Source organism: Micromesistius poutassou (genome assembly GCF_964030765.1).
Source record: "Micromesistius poutassou genome assembly, chromosome: 2".
NCBI classification, from domain to species: Eukaryota; Metazoa; Chordata; class Actinopteri; order Gadiformes; family Gadidae; genus Micromesistius; species Micromesistius poutassou.
In genome coordinates this window covers 21,769,713-21,787,868 of record NC_140272.1, presented here as the reverse complement: position 1 = coordinate 21,787,868, position 18,156 = coordinate 21,769,713, and the positions used below count along the sequence as shown (strand labels likewise).

Below are 18,156 nucleotides of genomic sequence, written 5' to 3'. Positions count from 1 at the left end.
TCATTTGACTTGGTGCTCTCAGTGAGAAGGTCATCACTATTATGTTTAGATTACGCTGTTACCTTTCCCCTACTTTCAACCAGTCGGCCTGGTTATGGACAGCATTCAGCCATGCCTCCAGCAGACCTCACTACCAAACCAATCAGGGCCTCCCTGCCTGCTGCACTGCACAGAGAACAACACCCCTGACGTGTTGTCTGTGTCACTCTCTCCGTCCAAGATAAGACACGCAACAAATAATTGCGGTTTGACTTTCACAATAGACTACACGTCGCAGGTTTCCTCGTGTCGAGTGTTTTTCCGCGGTGAGTCAACCGTATTGACCGGCATGCCGAGTCATGAGAGATTACAACATGATTACATGTTACACATATGGGACGTCTGCCTCTTGGTAATAGTCAGTAACATCCTTACCTGTCATTAAACCAATGTCTGGCAATTACCACTTAGATTTCTCCATCGTAGTAACTCGATGGAGTAACCTCAGTCAGATTATCCTTTACTGTCAGCAAATGTACTACTTATCGACTAATCGACTTCATCTTGCATAAACGCCATCTTACATGAACCTTTGTTTCTGATATGTTTTATACCACGGTATCTCTGCCCAGTATGCACCTTATGCCCTCCTCACCACCCCTCCTCTCCCTCCCCTGGTCCTCACCACCCCTCCTCTCCCTCTCCTGGTCCTCACCACCCCTCCTCTCCCTCTCCTGGTCCTCACCACCCCTTCTCTCCCTCTCCTGGGGGTCCTCACCACCCCTCCTCTCCCTCCCCTGGTCCTCACCACCCCTCCTCTCCTGGTCCTCACCACCCCTCCTCTCCCTCTCCTGGGGGTCCTCACCACCCCTCCTCTCCCTCCCCTGGTCCTCACCACCCCTCCTCTCCCTCCCCTGGTCCTCACCACCCCTCCTCTCCGTCTCCCGGGGGTCCTTCTCGAGGTTTCTTCCCTTGGATTTGAGTTTGACTTTGTGTTGCCCTTTAGAGGGCTCAGGGTAAATGTTGGTGCTGTAAAATATGTCTGGTGAAGCCCTTTGAGACTGTAACTGTTATTGTACCAAAACAACAACCTGATGAATGGTGACCTGTGTGGAAGGATACATGGTTGTCATGTGTGGTATGTGTGGTATGTGTTGGATGACAACTAGCCTGACTGGTGTCCTATGGTCTGTGAAGGTAGCCTGGGAGAGAAGAAAGGGACAACGTTCAATAGAATATCAACATCTGTGTCTCTAAGTGTGTGTGTGTGTGTGTGTGTGTGTGTGTGTGTGTGTGTGTGTCTAAGTGTGTGTGTGTGTGTGTGTGTGTGTGTGTGTGTGTGTGTGTGTGTGTGTGTGTGTGTGTGTCCGGTATTTCATGTGTAATCTAGTGTGATTGTGCACATCCACACAGCAAGGAGAGATGTGTATGATATTAACAATATATTTGGAACACATAAAACATTTGCACCTGTCCACATGTATCCCCCCAGACTGGCAGAGGTGAGAGGCGATGGCAGAAGATGTGTGTGATCGTCATCTTTTTACCTGTTCTTACTCAAGCTACTGTGTGCCTTATAAATGTGTAATAACAGATGTATAGGGCCTAATTACTATATGATTCCTATTTTTTGCTTTTTAGTCGAAGATCCTACCTGGTTGATATGTAAGTAAGTGTCTCATAGCGCGTACAAGTCCCAGTGAAGTAATATTTATTTGAATGATATTTATTTCTCTTGACCATAAACAGCTCAAACATTGAAAGTATGAAAGTGTAAAGTCAGAAATGGTCCGTGTCCTTCCTGTTGTTGAAGTAGTCCTCATGCTGTTATGAATGTCACCCGCAGCCTCTGCCGGCATGTGGAGGAGAGAACCAGACCAGCACAACACTAGTGACGCTCATGGGAGTCACAGTGAACTAAAAGGGGGCATGTACCAACACACTGGACGACTTTGGTAACAAAATCCGTTCATCCCGAAAAGTGGGTGTGTATAGCCAGCATGTATTTCAGACGATGCATCATTTTGGCTTAGTCAGACTGGCTTGTGGTACAGTTTGATCGCTTTGTCCGATACGAGTGTAACAGTCAGCGGACCAGCCCACTCCAGTGTATACAGTAGGCTGTAGACCACAGCAGATGATGAGGGGCTCGAATCGGTCTAAACGCACGCACAATCTGGCTCGGACAGGTAAGAATCCTCAGTATTCATATTTTTAACCGCCAGGCAGGGTTTTATTCATTGGCACAACCCGATGAGACCCTACTCGTTTCCGACGTCATGAGCAGTGGAGACGTAAACAAGAGGACGTGATGTGTGTGGAGAGAGCGAGAGAGAGTGAGTGTGCGTGTGTCTGTGCGTGTGTGTGTGTGTGTGTGTGTGTGTGTGTGTGTGTGTGTGTGTGTGTGTGTGTGTGTGTGTGTGTGTGTGTGTGTGTAGCTGGCTGTCACCGAGACCTTTACCCTATAAATGAACGTTGTGGAGGCGTGTTTTATAGAAGTGCATGTGCATCGGTATTAATAGTCCAATGTAAATGTTAAGAGGATCATCTTATCGTTCAGAAAATGTTTCAACCATTGTATGATTCCAACATGCAAAGACACCATGAGAGCTTACATTAGATATCCACCGTCCCGATGCATTGTTGTGGTTGTTTTTAAGAAGCGTACGTTGTCAATTCGGTCATGTAACACTGTGTTTATGGTGTGGATCGCTGTGCAGCCTGAACGCTGCAGAAAGTGGCAGTGGGCATTGTGTTATTTAGCCTTAAATACGATCTGAAACAATGAAAGCCAAAGTATTCATGGGGAGATGTTCGTGATAAATGCTGGGGAGTTCTGTGCATCACAACAATAACTTCACGCAGATTTGATGTGTGATGTGCGATGCGTTCTGGTTCCAGTGGCAGTGGGATGGGCTTCCCTTAAAGCCACCACTTATTTCCTGCATGTAGTCCACACACACGCACACGCACACACACACACACACACACACACACACACACACACACACACACACACACACACACACAACAACAAATGCCCTCGTACGTCTCAATGACCGTGGGGATTCAAAACATTCCCGGGATCGATTCACTTGTGGATTGTGCACCTTTTATTCTTGAGAAGCGGTGTGACTTAAATTCAGATCGACCATGTTTATGCTGGAGTCAATAGTTGCAGTAGAACAGTGACACATGGTGATGGTTGAAGAGATTGGAAGTGTCATACTTTATTTCCATGATGTAAGATAAGACATACTATAGGCCTGCAGCCTATTCTATTAATGGGAATGGTGTGTTACCAGAATAGACTGCCGTGGTGGGAATATGGACCAGAGTATTTAATTAGTCAACTTCCATGTGGGTCAGAGAACCCTTTTTCTCCCCTCGTCCCTCGCCTGAGGCCGGATGCTGCCTGCAGAACACAAACATAATCTTGGGTAGGGCTACAGCACGTTCACGTCGCCTACACACAGTGGCCAAGCATGCGCGCTCCCACACGCACGGGCACACGCCCACGCTCCACAAATATGCAAGCAATCGCGCCGCCTTGTGGAGATTATTATGCATCGCCTATGCCAGCGATTTCCAACCCCCGGGTCCGTGAACCGGAGCCGGTAGAACCAGGCCATGAAATATTTCCATATATATATAAAAAAATATGCATTCGTTTTGGGTTTATTTAAGTCTCAGGTGGCTTTTCTTGTGTTTCTCTAATACATTTTATTATTTTATGCATTGTTATTATTGCATTGTTGGAGGGAAACCATCTTAAAAAACAGCCTCATCATTGTTTAAAAATGATGCATTTTAAAATGAAGGCATTAAAACTGACTACAGGTCCTCCGAACTTTTTTATGAATATGCCGGTCCTTTGGACAAAAAAGGTCGGGAACCCCTGGCCTTTGCAATAAACCATTTCTGAAATTGCTCCACACTTGTAAAGCGTCATATGTCATAAAAAAATTGAAGTGAAAATGTACTGTTTTGATTTCTTAAACTATTTTATTCCATTAATTTCAGAGAACAACATTTAACTGTGAAAACTGGATAGTCACTTTAAAAACATTTTAGTTAAAAAATGATTTAGTTTTAAAACATTCCGTTTTGATCTGTTACGCGAAGGCATGCGCTCTGACTAGAGCTCCATATTGATGGATAACTCTAATATGAAACAAGAAGTACCTTGGAGAATGAACGTTTCTGAAGGCTTGCCGCTCCTTTAATACCCAAATACAGTCAGGTAGGCGCGGATACGGCGGTGTTTACTGTAGTGTTGGTAGGCGCGGATACGGCAGTGTTTACGGTAGTTTGGATAGGCGCGGATATGGCGGTGTTTACGGTAGTGTAGGTCATGTGCGCGGATACGGCGGTGTTTACGGTAGTGCGGGTAGTGTTCGGGATGCTGAAGTCGGACCATGTGACTGCCGACGGTGAAGACCTCCCGTCTGCTCCACCGCAACACCTGAGACCCGGGCCCCGTACCGGCACCGAGCCCGGTGGGATGGAGTACAAACCCGCACCCAGCCCGGCCAAGCCGCGGGAGTTGACTCAGAACCCCCTGAAGAAAATTTGGATGCCGTATAAAAATGGCCTTCCAGAAAAACACACTTCTCAAAGAAAGGGTTGGTACAGCGACGTGGCGGTAGTTGCAAATGGCTTTGTGAACGTACCCGCTGGTTCATTCATTGATTGAAGCAGATGAGTCATTCTTTAATGCCTGTCCACCCCCTGCTGACCACTGGCACGTTATCATTACTACCGCAGCGGCGAGCTGTGTAGCGGTAACGTAGCGGTAACGTAGCGGTAACGTAGCGGTAACGTAGCGGTAACGTAGCGGTAACGTAGCGGTAACGTAGCGGTAACGTAGCGGTAACGTGGATCCTACATTTTCTTATTCTTTTTTAGCAGAGCAATGTAGCTATTAGTTTAAAAATAATGAGGTAAATAATAAGTGCTCCATGTCATCGATTATGAATGAGGAGGAATTGGAGCCGGCTGACTCACTATTCGAGTCGATCAGCTGTTGGTGAACAGATTCACAACGCCGATGTATTTTATTACTTACTGACTCTTCATCTACGGACTTCTTTCTAGTTCTCATATGCATCAGTAGTATAAATGTATTATAACTCTTCAGAAGTTTGCTGATTAGATAGAATTGGCAGTGCAGTCTGTGGATGATTTTATTTAATAATGCAGAGACGTGCATCTGGACGTAGAAAATAGCTGTTTGCATTGATCCTTGCCTTGAGTGAATCCCGTTTTCCACCATTTCCTTTGTCTGCCCAATATGTGATAACTGGAGTAGAGAGAAGTCCCATAGGATTGTGTGTGGTTAGCCACATTGCTTTTTTAACAGCATTTGCAATCCTCATAACGCCATCTGGTAAATCATTGAGGCATTGCGAAATGTGTTTGGGTCCAATTCACCAAGTGCAGATCCCTTCTGATCCCTCAAACTCAAACTATTTTAAGTGTAGGGCCGTCCTCGATTCGTCTATTCATTCTAAATCTTTTTGAAATTTCACCAATAACAATAACATCTCCACTGGCACAGTAACAAGGAGCTGTTGGAGTGCAGCTTCAATCTCGTCTAGTGACTGTTCCCTAATACTGGTTTAATTCTGTTTTCCTCCACAGTATGTATGACAAACTGTCCCACCCTAATCGTGACGGTGGGGCTCCCTGCCAGAGGCAAGACGTACATCTCCAAGAAGCTGACCCGCTATCTCAACTGGATCGGAGTTCCCACCAGAGGTAGAGACCAGACTCTCTTTCACCAACATCCACCATTTACTCAGCCGTTAAAGAAAGGTCTGCAGGCTGATGGACTGAGGGGGGGGTGTCTAACAAACACTGGGACAAATGTAGTTGATTTCTGTGTTTAACTGAGAAAACAGGGAGTGGAAGGACGGGACCCTATAATGTTCAGCTAACTGTTGTCAATAATAATTGTTACGAGAGTAGCGCATGTGTGTGCGCGAGAATGGCAGTGTTTGTGTGTGGACGAGCGAGGAGAGTGAGCAGTAGCGTGTGTCATTTTAGTGAGGTAATGAACGAGTCTGGTTGTGTGTGCAAACGTGTAGGCCCTACTGTAAAGTTAGTGAAACTAAGAATAAAGTACACAGCCTGTCAATAATCGGTGGCCGCTTCATTCCGATCATATTCAAACCTATAAGCAGACCCACTGCGGTTACTGCCGAGAGAATCGACGGAGCGGAACGTCGCTTCTGTGCTCCTCGACTATGGTCTGGGAGCCGACAGCAGGAAAGGTGTAACATAATAAAAATATTTTTTAAACCATTCAGCGAACAAAAGGCAATAGGCTGATTATTGATTAGGGTGCGGGTGCCACTCAATGACATGCAAACATAGACCTAAGTGTCATCAACACGCCCACTCAACTGGTGTGAAATGCCGACATCCTACTGCACATTCACATATAAGGTAATTAGCATTTCCTACAGAGAACCTACTACCTCGGGGATAGTATTTTTTCAGGAGGTCCAACATCAGGATATGTCATTCACATATACGGCACCGCCGTAGAATCTACGCAGAACAGACGGATGCACGTCCATATGTGAAAGCAGCTCATATTTGCGGTACATCAGAGAACCTGGGTTATACTCAGATATACTTAATAACTTTGAGTTGTGAGTGCAGAAAAAGTTGACATCGTCTCGCCGCTCACCCGTTCTCGAGCCAACCGTCTCAGAACAAAAACAGTTCCATGCATTTTCTTAAACTGGATCTAATACAGCTTCATACATTAAATAATGATCTCACTTCCTGGTTGTCTTTTTTAAAGAGTTCAACGTGGGACAGTACCGGAGAGATTACATGAAGATCTACAAGTCCTTTGAGTTCTTCCGACCGGACAATGAGGAAGGACTGAAGATCAGACAGTAAGACAAACCATTATCCGTTATCTCTCCCCCGCCCCCCCCCCCCCCCCCCAATTTGCTGTGCTCCCTGGCTGAAGTCTTGCAGACTTTGTACCTTTGTACCTCGACATTAACAGTTGCCCGCTTGCCCGGGGCAGGTGAACTCTGTGATCGGGCCACTAAAATGTGACATGTAGTTGCCCGTCTGGGCAAGTGACCTTTTTTTTGTACCTTTTTATTTTTTATTTTTAAATACACTAAATATGCCTACAAAATAAACGTCCTCCTATATCGCGGGAGCGGAGCTTTCTACAGAGCTGTGCATCGGTTTTCGGTAAAACAGGAGTTGCTGTTGCTGCGTTCCAGGGACACCTTTTAGTTACGAGCTGTAACTGGGAGTACACCGATCTGGTACAAGTTACTTCGGGGGTAGTGCGTTTCGGGTTTGACTGCCGTTCCAGGGCACTTTCACAGGTAGAAGGTTGTGAAAACACGGGTTACGGGTTGCCTGTATTGCACTTTCAATTTTGTTATGTTCCTTCAGCCTCCGAAACTGGCCAAGTGCCAGGTAAATGTAACCGAAATAAATAAATGAAAGACACCTGAAAATGAGACGCCGCCAGGATATGAAACAAAAAGGCAATGGAACTTCTTAAGAAGTTGGACGGAGAAGTTTCCGTGGGTCCGTCATGACAGCGGGTAAAAGTTAACCGATTGCAGTTTTGACTTACCCCGCAATCGGATTCATCAACACAATTTTACTACATTACGGGTGTAGTATGTTGAGGACAGTTTAGGACACCGTATCGACAAAGATCACAACAACATTAGTTGTTGCTATCGATATAAAAGCACTTAAATCTACGTTCCGTCTGCCATCTGTTTTAGGGACCGTCAACAACTTACACTCCACAGACTGGTGGCATGGACTTAACCATGGAATTGTTTCAGGAAAGAAATCACCACAAATCAATAAAAATACATTTTCTTGCTGCTATTTACTACAGGTGACATTTTGCTGATATGTTGCATTTTAGTAAAACATTTTCTTAATAGGCATACATTTTCAATTTTGGGCAAGTATGTTTTGCTATACGGGCAAGTAAAACATAACGGAACAAAACATAAAAAGGTTAATGTCAAGGCCTGCTAGTGTCTGACAGTGTGTTCCTGTTCTCAGACACTGTGCCTCAGTGTCTGACAGTGTGTTGCTGTTCTGACAGTGTGTTCCTCACCTGTTCTCACACACTGTGCCTCAGTGTCTGACAGTGTGTTGCTGTTCTGACAGTGTGTTCCTCACCTGTTCTCAGACACTGTGCCTCAGTGTGTGACAGTGTGTTGCTGTTCTGACAGTGTGTTCCTCACCTGTTCTCAGACACTGTGCCTCAGCCGCGCTGAACGACGTGCGACAGTACCTGTCCGATGAAGGTGGACAAGTGGCGGTGAGTCCGGTGGCGGTGGCCTTGTGTTGACGTCTCACAGGGTCAAAAAGGGGGAAAACATCGCAAGCCGCTAAACACAAAGGCTCCCGTTGTGGTTGAGTTTATGATTGAGCAATGCTGTAGTGCTAGATAATTATTACAAAATCCATATGTATCGGTGTGTGAAGGAGCATGCTGTGGCTTCAGTCCCTAACAGGCATGAACTCGTGGTCCATGTCACACTCAGGTTTTCGACGCGACCAACACGACCAGAGAGAGGAGGATGACCATCTTCCAGTTTGCTAAACAGAATGGCTTTAAGGTAGGGCCCTGGGTTAGGGTACGCTCATGGATATCATGGATAAGCTCTGGACAAAGCTTAACAAAGACCACCCTTGTTGTCTTTCTTCTAAGGTATTCTTTGTGGAGTCTGTCTGTGAAGACCCCCATGTCATACAGGAGAACATTGTGGTGAGTGGCTGAGCGCGCGTTCCTGTCCTCACATAACGGTACAGGTCCTTAAGGAGAATGTAGTGTTTGTCATCTGGATCAGGGATGCTTGATGGAGTCGAATCGAACTACGAGACCCACTTACCTTGCTGCTAGAACATCCTGTTAACAATAAACCCAAAACTTGGGTCTGCTGGTTTTATGGGTAATTGGGTATGTCCCTGGTTTTTAGGTGTGTCCCTGGTTTTATGGGTGTGTACCCCTGGTTTTATGGGTGTGTATCACTGTTTTTATGGGTGTACCACTGGTTTTATGGGTGTACCCCTGGTTTTATGGGTGTGTATCACTGGTTTTATGGGTGTACCCCTGGTTTTATGGGGGTGTACCCCTGGTTTTCCTGAGCATGTGTCCCACTCTGTGCCTGTAGCAAGTGAAGCTGGGCAGCCCCGACTACACCAACTGTAACACGGAGGAGGCGGTGGTGGACTTCATGAAGAGGATACAGTGTTATGAGAACTCCTACCAGACCCTGGATGAAGTTCTGGACAGGTAACCAATGGCTGGAATGCTTTGAGGAAGATACTGGTGTGGTTGTCGAAATGCACTTGTTCGACCACATTCTCATTGGTCTGACAATCTATGGTGTTACTAGGAAACTGCTTCTTAATCCATCGTTTTCTGGGGCCGGAGGGACGTGTGCAGACTGGGGCTGGAACGGTTCACGTAAATCATCAGAACCGTTTATTCGGTTTATTCGTTTCAAAAAAGTGTCGCAGCAATTCTGGTAACCAGTGAAACATCTTAGTGTCAGTCGCTGTCCCGGCAGTGCTCAAGACTCACATTTCTACTAACTTTTTAATTTGGTTATCAAAAGAGCGCGTTTGCAGGCACCGAAAACGCCGTGTCCTTCTGGCCGGGCGGACCCAAACGTGCATGACTTCTGCGTCTTTACGCCAAAATCGTAGCCGTGTGGACAGCGCCTAAGATCATGGCCCGATTAAGATCAGTGTCTGGGGGGCTGTGTTCCTCTGCTCCAGGGACCTGTCCTACATTAAGATCATGGACGTGGGTCGGCGCTACCTGGTGAACCGGGTCCTAGACCACATCCAGAGCCGGATCGTCTACTACCTGATGAACATCCACATCACGCCGCGCAGCATCTACCTGTGCCGCCACGGAGAGAGCGAGCTCAACATCAAGGGCCGCATCGGGGGCGACTCGGGCCTCTCCGCCCGGGGCAAGGAGGTACAGAGACGGCGTTACAGGGCCCTTTTGAAAATGTTAGGAAATCTAACACGCCTGTCCTCCCTGACAGGTTTTCATGCCGTGTTGAATGACTGGGTTATTGTTTTATAAACCACTGCCTCTGTTTTGAGGAGCAGGGAAGCTTGACCTGCACTTGGCCGTAGTGGTGACCCCCATTTTAGTTCTTAGCACACTGGGATCCAAACGCTTGACACCTTTTTTTAACGTGAGAAGAATTCAACTGTGAGAGGAATTCCTCGTGATCATGTGGTTCTCTCTTCTTTAATTTTTTTTCCTCTGGGTGCAGTTTGCCAAGCTGCTGAGCCAGTTCATCTCGGCGCAGGGCATCAGTGAGCTGAAGGTGTGGACCAGCCAGATGAAGAGGACCATCCAGACGGCCGAGGCCCTCGACGTTCCCTACGAACAGTGGAAGGTCCTCAACGAGATCGACGCAGTGAGTCACCGACCGTCATATCGTCATGTCTAGTAACCACTAGACTAGAGCAGACCAGACTATCCCTAAGTGGTTTAACGTGTGTGTGTGTGTGTGTGTGTGTGTGTGTGTGTGTGTGTGTGTGTGTGTGTGTGTGTGTGTGTGTGTGTGTGTGTGTGTGTGTGTGTGTGTGTGTGTGTGTGTGTGTGTGTGTGTGTGTGTGTGTGTGTGTGTGGCTCCTCAGGGTGTGTGTGAGGAAATGATGTATGAGGAGATCCAGGAGAGCCACCCTCTGGAGTTTGCCCTGAGGGACCAGGACAAATACCGCTACCGCTACCCTAAAGGAGAGGTGGGCCATATCATTTCAACTGGTTTATTGTCAGAGGTTTACACACACAAGGCATACGCCCTTGTTGTTGTGAAAGGGAATGAGTAGTTGTGAACGAATGGTCGTCTTTGGTGTGCCTTAGGGTGTGTCATATTACGGCAACGCAAGGTTATTTATATAGCACCGTTCAAACTAGGGGAGGGAATCGAGAACCGGTTCCTACTCAGAACCGGTTCCAACTAACCAATTCCATCGGAATTGTACGCCTCCAACGTTAACGATTCTTCTTATCGATCCCTGTGTGACGTTTTCTCGTCGAGTGCCATGTGTTCAAAAGCCTGCGTACGAGTCAAGCGCGCTAATCAAGCAAATAATATATCCTGATTCGAAAATGGAAAACGCACAGAGCAGCCAGCCTGAGCGGTAAACTGCGACCCCAAGTCATCCCCGCTGCATTGGTGGAGAGACGGGCTGCAATAAACCCGCTTCTCTCAACATTGACACGCAAATCCCTGTGTGTGCCAGGCACGTCTGTGCGCTCCCAACGTGTGTTCCCCGCCACACGTAACACCGTGAATAAAAAGAGAGCCGTACTTGATCCAGATCAAGTTGATAGATTGGTGTTTCTAGCAAAAAACGTTAAGAAATAAATTTCTTGCAGATAGGCTATAAGCCTTAATACTCCTGCTGCTGTCTCCTGTTTAAGTTGTCACGTCATTGTTTGCGCTGTGCAGTTCCGATTCCGTTTTAGTTTTTCATTGCATAGCCTAATTTTGTGATATGCATAGTGGCACTTTATATTGATTAAGTTGATATACTGTTTCAAACAAAGAGGATATGGCCTTAGTCCTGTTTATGTCTCCTCTTGTCACGTTATAGCCTACATTTGTGATTGAATCTCTGTGGGGGGGGGGCAGGGCCTCGTAGATATTCAAATACATTGCTTGATATCCATTCGAACGATTTTTCTTAAAGGTGACAGCCCTATATAGTAGTAGTATAGTCGTTTTTATTAATAAGGCAGAGCGATCTGCATACAAATATCTTCCAGTTTCATGCTGATGATGACACCGATAGCTCTCAGGCAGCTGGCCCCTCGACATCGGCTCAAGTTACCCCTAGATTTTCTTTCCTACTCTATATCCTGTCATGGTGTTGTCCAGTATGTAAAAAATTTAAATGTAATGGTTGCTTTTGGTGCAGAAGACTGTAGAACTTTTTTGCCACTCAATGAACTACTCAGGAATCGGTAAGAGAATTGATAAGGAATTGGATCGATAGGCAGAATCGACAATGGCATCGATATTGATAAAAACTTATCAATTCCCACCCCTAATTCAAACACAAGGTAAAGGTATTAAAAGAAGAAAAATACAAATATAAGATGGTAAGAGAATAAATGTAGTGCAGACATTGATTTTAAATGAAAGCTGCAGCAAATGAATGAAGTGTTGAGGCAGACTGTGCATGTTTAAATGTGTACACCAGATTAAGCTTTTGTCCAGAACTTTGCTCATGCATGCACACACAGACGCCCCCCTATTTAAACAGTCACCACACCACAGAGCTGTAAACCACAACTCCTCTCTGAGCTAGGCCAAACCAGTGATGGATGACAGGATGTTCAGACCGGGTCTAGTGGTTCTGCGGTGTGGCCTCACCTTTTAGTTCATCCCATTACTCCTCCATTACTCCTCCATTACTCCTCCATTACTCATGGGATAAATGTGGCCATTAGTGGACAGTTAGTCAACCCATGACCAGGAACTGGAACTGGATTCAGGAACTGCTCTGCACAGCTCAGTGAGGAACTGTTCACCTGAAAGGAGTTGCATTAGGAGCTTGAGTCCTAACACTGAGGTCAGTGTGGCCTGATAAGAACCCCATATGTTCGTATTTTTTAGCTTCCATAAATAAATAAACTTAAATATACAAATCAACAAGTCAACTGTTCTATATGAGCAATAACCAATTTCAATTTTTTAATTAGCAAAAGGTAAACAAATTTGAACAGCAATGTGAACAGGAGAGCTGAGATGTCTGGGAATATACGGAATCTGGATTCAGAGGCTCTGTGTTCGTCGACAGTCGAGGCCGTCTCCCCCCCACCTTCATGTTAACCAAGTGACTTCCTGAGGAGTTAGTCAAATGAAGCTACAATAAGGTGACCCTGGTCTCGTCTGTACGGTAGAGGAATACACCGGGTTACATGTTGATCTGTAATGTATCATGTTCCATGCGGATGGGTATCCTTATCCGAGTAAATGTCCTTTTACACCAGTCAACAAACAAACATCACCAAATTGCGAGAAAATGCTAGATAATTTGGACAAACAAAATCACATAGACTATTTAAATGGACATCGATATGTGTATTTTCAACCTTCAACCTTTCAACCAAATATTCCAAAGGATTAAATTCTAATGGGGTTAAAATTTTTATCCAAGTGCACAATAGTGTAGGGAATGGCAGTTAAGGGATAAGGGGGATTCTGATAAGTGGGTATGTTTTGGTGCCTGAAAGTAGACTAATACTCTCTCAGAGAAAGAGTTGATCTAAAATACAACTACACATTGTCATGTTATTAAAAGCATCCTAAACTCATGTAGAGCCCACTGCTCCTGAGATTAATGATCAATACATCGAAAAGATAGAGATAATTATAGGTCCATAATGTGGTTTACCACTATTGATGCCTAACGGGACTGTTTGTTGATCGTGATTGTTTCAACTGATTTATTCACAGGGTAGAGCATTCTACAGTCGACCACGTGTGATCATTTATGTTCTTATATTCAAAACGGGAATGGCATTGTATGTTTACTGTCCCATTCAGTACCGGGATTTTTCATTATTTTAATGATTTGGGGGAAAAACATTGCAGCAAACAATCACAATTGAATAGGTGGTTTTTAATCACATTAATATACATCTCTGTAACCCTGACCCCTCCAGTCGTATCTGTCTGTCTGTCTGTCTGTAACCCTGACCCCTCCAGTCCTATGGGTCTGTCTGTCTGTCTGTAACCCTGACCCCTCCAGTCGTATCTGTCTGTCTGTCTGTCTGTAACCCTGCCCCCTCCAGTCCTATGGGTCTGTCTGTCTGTCTGTCTGTCTGTCTGTCTGTCTGTAACCCTGAACCCTCCAGTCGTATGGGTCTGTCTAACTCACCCCTGCCCCCTCCAGTCGTATCTGTCTGTCTGTCTGTCTGTAACCCTGCCCCCTCCAGTCCTATGGGTCTGTCTGTCTGTCTGTCTGTCTGTAACCCTGACCCCTCCAGTCGTATGGTTCTGTCTGTCTGTCTGTCTGTCCTATGGGTCTGTCTGTAACCCTGGGTCTGTAACCCTGCCCCCTCCAGTCGTATGGGTCTGTCTAACTCACCCCTGCCCCCTCCAGTCGTATGGGTCTGTCTAACTCACCCCTGCCCCCTCCAGTCCTATGAAGACCTGGTGCAGCGTCTGGAGCCGGCCATCATGGAGCTGGAGAGGCAGGAGAACGTTCTGGTCATCTGCCACCAGGCCGTCATGCGCTGCCTGCTGGCCTACTTCCTGGACAAGACGGCAGGTCAGCACACAGACGCTTAGAGTGCATTTTCTTTCTTTCGCACTTTTTGCCCAGACTCTATTTCCTTATGGTAGGTATTATATTATTATTAAAGGTATTATATTTTAAAACCACATTTTTTTTTCAAACCACGTTTTTTAATCAAACTAGATACAATTAAATGTTTATGAATCAAATAGGGACTGATTGATATGCCCCAAAATAGTCAATGAAAAGTAAATTAAGATGAACCAAGCAGGGGTTGCCTTACTGGACCATAGAGATATATACTGACTAGACATCGCCTGAGCTGCGCTGTTCAGTGGAACATATACCTCAATGCCGCCGCCATCTTGAATGAATGAACGTCGATGGGACAGAAATCCTTTCAGTCTAAATCACTCTAAACGCCTTTTTTAAGTAAATCTTCAATCGGGTCGGGTCAAACGTGTGTTTGTGGTAATGCTAGTAAAAATAAATGAAAAATACTTTCTTTCTTTTTTTAATATCATTACACATCTGACCTATGTCAGAAACCAACCCGCTTGATTATTGCCTTAAAATAAGGCGTTTTAGAGTGATTTAGACTGAGAGGACCTCTGCCCCGTCAGCGTTCATTCATTCAGGTGGGTGGTTACCCCGCGGCAAGATGGCGGCATTGTTGACGCATGCTTAGAAACCGAATGCGATATCTATTCAGTATATATATCTGTTACTGGACAATATTATTAAAAGCGTCTTTAACCGGGAATGAAGAAGTGGAAAACATTTTGGATCATGCTGTTTCATTCATTAAACTTTACTTTTCTTTTGTTTTGAACTAGAGGAGTTGCCGTACCTGAAGTGCCCGCTGCACACTGTGCTCAAACTAACACCAGTTGCCTACGGTAAGGCTTTGTTTGCCGCGCAAAATCTTATTAGCATGTATTTCTATGGCGCAGCTCTTGTTCTGACTCTTGTCCCCTCAGGTTGTAAAGTGGAGTCCATCTGCCTCAGTGCGGAGGCAGTCAACACCCACAGAGAGAGACCCGAGGTGGGTTGTACAATATATCACGGCCTACACTAAACTCTTATTTTGAAAAAGTTAGGGGATGGTGATTGGCTGTCACAATGGAGGGACAAATGCAGCAAGCAGCTGTCAAAATAAACACTAGACATTTTTTTGATGGACTAATTCTTAGATTGAAAATAAATTGGAGCCAGGCAGATTAATCAAATGTAGAATGTCCTTGGATTTAGGGGATTATCACACAGAAGGGGTTGCAACAGACTCTAGTTTAGAGGTGCTTGGACTGTAGTGCCTTTTTCAATTGCTTTACTGTTAAAATGGAGTCAACGCTGAGCTCTTAATGATGGCTTTAATTTTTTTTTTTTTAAGAAACTCTCTAAATCCAACAGTGAATAACAGGGCTTATATAATATATTTTATTTATTTTAATTATATAATTTTATATTAATATTATTTCATTATATAATAAATTGTCTAAGCAGGCAGAATACTTGATAATGCCGGGGCTATAGCTTTGGGCAGTAGAGTTTTATAATACAATTAATATATCCTTCAAAGTCAAGTAACAATCCTCAAACCACGAGATGCATCATTTCACATATTGTGTCCTAGTTGTCCCAGCATGCAGTGCAGATGTCTTGCCTCCGATGTGTTGCTTCACCCCCTTCCTCTGTGTTCTCTGTATGTTATCTCTTACCGCTGTACAGAACGTAGAGGTGTCGCGGAGGTCAAAGGAGGCTTTGCTTACAGTGCCAGCTCACCAGTGACAGTGTGTCCCTCCCTGCCTCCCCCCTTTACCCCACCCACCCCCCCCCGCCACGCTTACACCGCCTGATACCAACCAATCAGCACCTAGCATTCTGCTCTCCTTTCTTCAGATTGACTGAAATCGAACCTTTCCACTGCTTGTCGACCTAACTTGGTGGTAATTAACTGGAATCCAGTTTAATCTAGAAAAATAGCCCATTGATTGTGATGCTGGTAATCTCATTTTCTGAGAATGATGACATTTGTTTTGGTTGGAGAGCCGGCCCTGTTTACTAAATATCAAGGAGTTCAACTCCTGAACATGTGGACATATCACACGTTCAAATGTACTTAATCGTAGCTTACATTCAACTAGATTTGTTTTTCAGGGTTTCAAACATGTTTTTGTTTATTTGTATGTTTTCTGAACTGTGCTAGAGTCAGAAAACGGCCTAGATGTCACGTTTAGCATTGCACTCCCTATAAAGGTCGTCTTTGCATCTTTTTGCACATGAAGATCGAGTCATGTTTACTCACTTTTTGCTCAATTGCTTCATCAGAGAATCATTTCTGATAAGTCTGAAATCCGTTTGACCTACTAGTATTTTTTTCCTTAATAATAACTAGTTGTAGTAATAATAATATTGTGAAGGACTATTGGTAAAAATGACATTTTCAATGTTTCCTGTCTTTGAATAACGACCGCTGGATGAATGCCTATGTACCGTCCTGATGAATAAACCACGCCTTACCTTGGTCTTTATTTCAAAACCACAACCGTTTCTTGCTTCCTGCACTGCACTCCAGCTACTGCACTTGCATACGGTCATTTTAGAACACTGTTTCACCAGTTTCATGAAGGAAAACATTTGCAGTCCCATTGACAGCTTTTCAAATAGAATCGAGACAAAATAAAATGTATAAATCTATTAATCTCAAAATCACTTGATGATATAAAGCCGCAGTACTTTTACAGAGGAAACGGGTACTTGGCTGATATACAAGCCTTACTCGGCCCGGTCTAACCCTAGACCTGAGAAGATCTCACACGCTTGTGTTCCTCTTTTCAGAACGTAAATGTCCATCGCACAACTGAAGAGGCTTTGCAGACCCTCCCTGATCACTTCTGATCGGACGCCTCTGATCGTTAGGGGGTCAAAGCTCAGCCCTACCGTCCCCTCTCGCCCCGACACCACCATAGCCTGCCACACCCTGCATCAAACGGTGACCCTCTGATCCGCGTGCCTGTCCCTCTTCTTCCACAACACTCCTTTGGGATCCACTGCTCTTAAAAATACGTTTTAATGAAGGAAAGCTTGACACGGTGAAGAACCCAGTGCTCTACCGCTGAGAAAGGTTCTGGACCTCAGCGATGCTCGCCCTGATGTAAACAGGAACCGCCGATAGTGTGACACTTTATTTCATGACTGGCTTCAGTGCCCTGATAATGCGTGTACACAGTGACCACGTTTGTCTGAAAGTTGTAAGGCTGTAACAGTTTGTAGTGTAACATGTTTCTTGTTGACTGACTCGTGTGATTTCTACTGAAATTGATGTTCATAACAATCAGGAAGATGCTTCTGATGTGTTTAAGGTTTTAAACCTACACTGTCGACATTTTAATATATCAGTCCTATAGTTTGACTGCAGTGATTCCAATGTGAAAACTAATTAATATAATTGAATAGATTTTATGAGAAAATTAATACTGCACATCTACCAAAGTCCATCATGTTCCTTAAATGGAGGTGGATTTTGAGGATCAAACTGAATGAATGAATTCAAATACATGATATTACTGTATATTTTAAACAATGCCTTTCACGTTTTTGTAAAGAACTCATCCATATTTCTAAAGGCATTTTAAATGCTCTGAAGGAGCTGATCTGATTTCAATGTGGATTGCTGTGTGTTTAAATGTATGCTCTGACCTCATGGCAACATAATAAAGTGATATTTTTATATGCAGGCCAGAGGCTGTGTCCAACTTTAATTTAGTGTTACTGTTCTCCAAATTTAGCATTCTGACACACCATCTGAAGGTTGTGTATATGAACATTTTGTACATTTTACATCGTATGATTTTTTTTGCTGAATCAGAACTGGTGACA

The 18,156-nt window shown here is 44.7% G+C and overlaps 1 protein-coding gene across 3 annotated transcripts; it reads left to right on the top strand.

Annotated features, from left to right (window-relative positions):
* Positions 1 to 1,996: 1,996 nt before the first annotated feature.
* On the top strand, positions 1,997 to 18,014 carry pfkfb4a (6-phosphofructo-2-kinase/fructose-2,6-biphosphatase 4a). 3 transcript variants are annotated; one of them, XM_084464646.1, is made up of 14 exons: positions 1,997 to 2,168; positions 5,623 to 5,739; positions 6,794 to 6,890; positions 8,245 to 8,311; positions 8,538 to 8,612; positions 8,705 to 8,761; positions 9,168 to 9,289; positions 9,778 to 9,985; positions 10,293 to 10,439; positions 10,663 to 10,767; positions 14,181 to 14,310; positions 15,114 to 15,176; positions 15,258 to 15,322; positions 17,116 to 18,014. In XM_084464646.1, exons 1-14 carry the CDS (start codon positions 2,117 to 2,119, stop codon positions 17,173 to 17,175), a joined length of 1,365 nt encoding a protein of 454 aa, XP_084320772.1. In that variant the 5' UTR covers positions 1,997 to 2,116; the 3' UTR covers positions 17,176 to 18,014. The 3 variants fall into 3 exon arrangements, with proteins under 3 accessions (XP_084320772.1, XP_084320771.1, XP_084320770.1); XM_084464645.1 differs by lacking the exons at positions 1,997 to 2,168; positions 17,116 to 18,014 and adding exons at positions 4,374 to 4,604; positions 16,006 to 17,096; XM_084464644.1 differs by lacking the exon at positions 1,997 to 2,168 and adding an exon at positions 4,375 to 4,604.
* Positions 18,015 to 18,156: the final 142 nt, after the last annotated feature.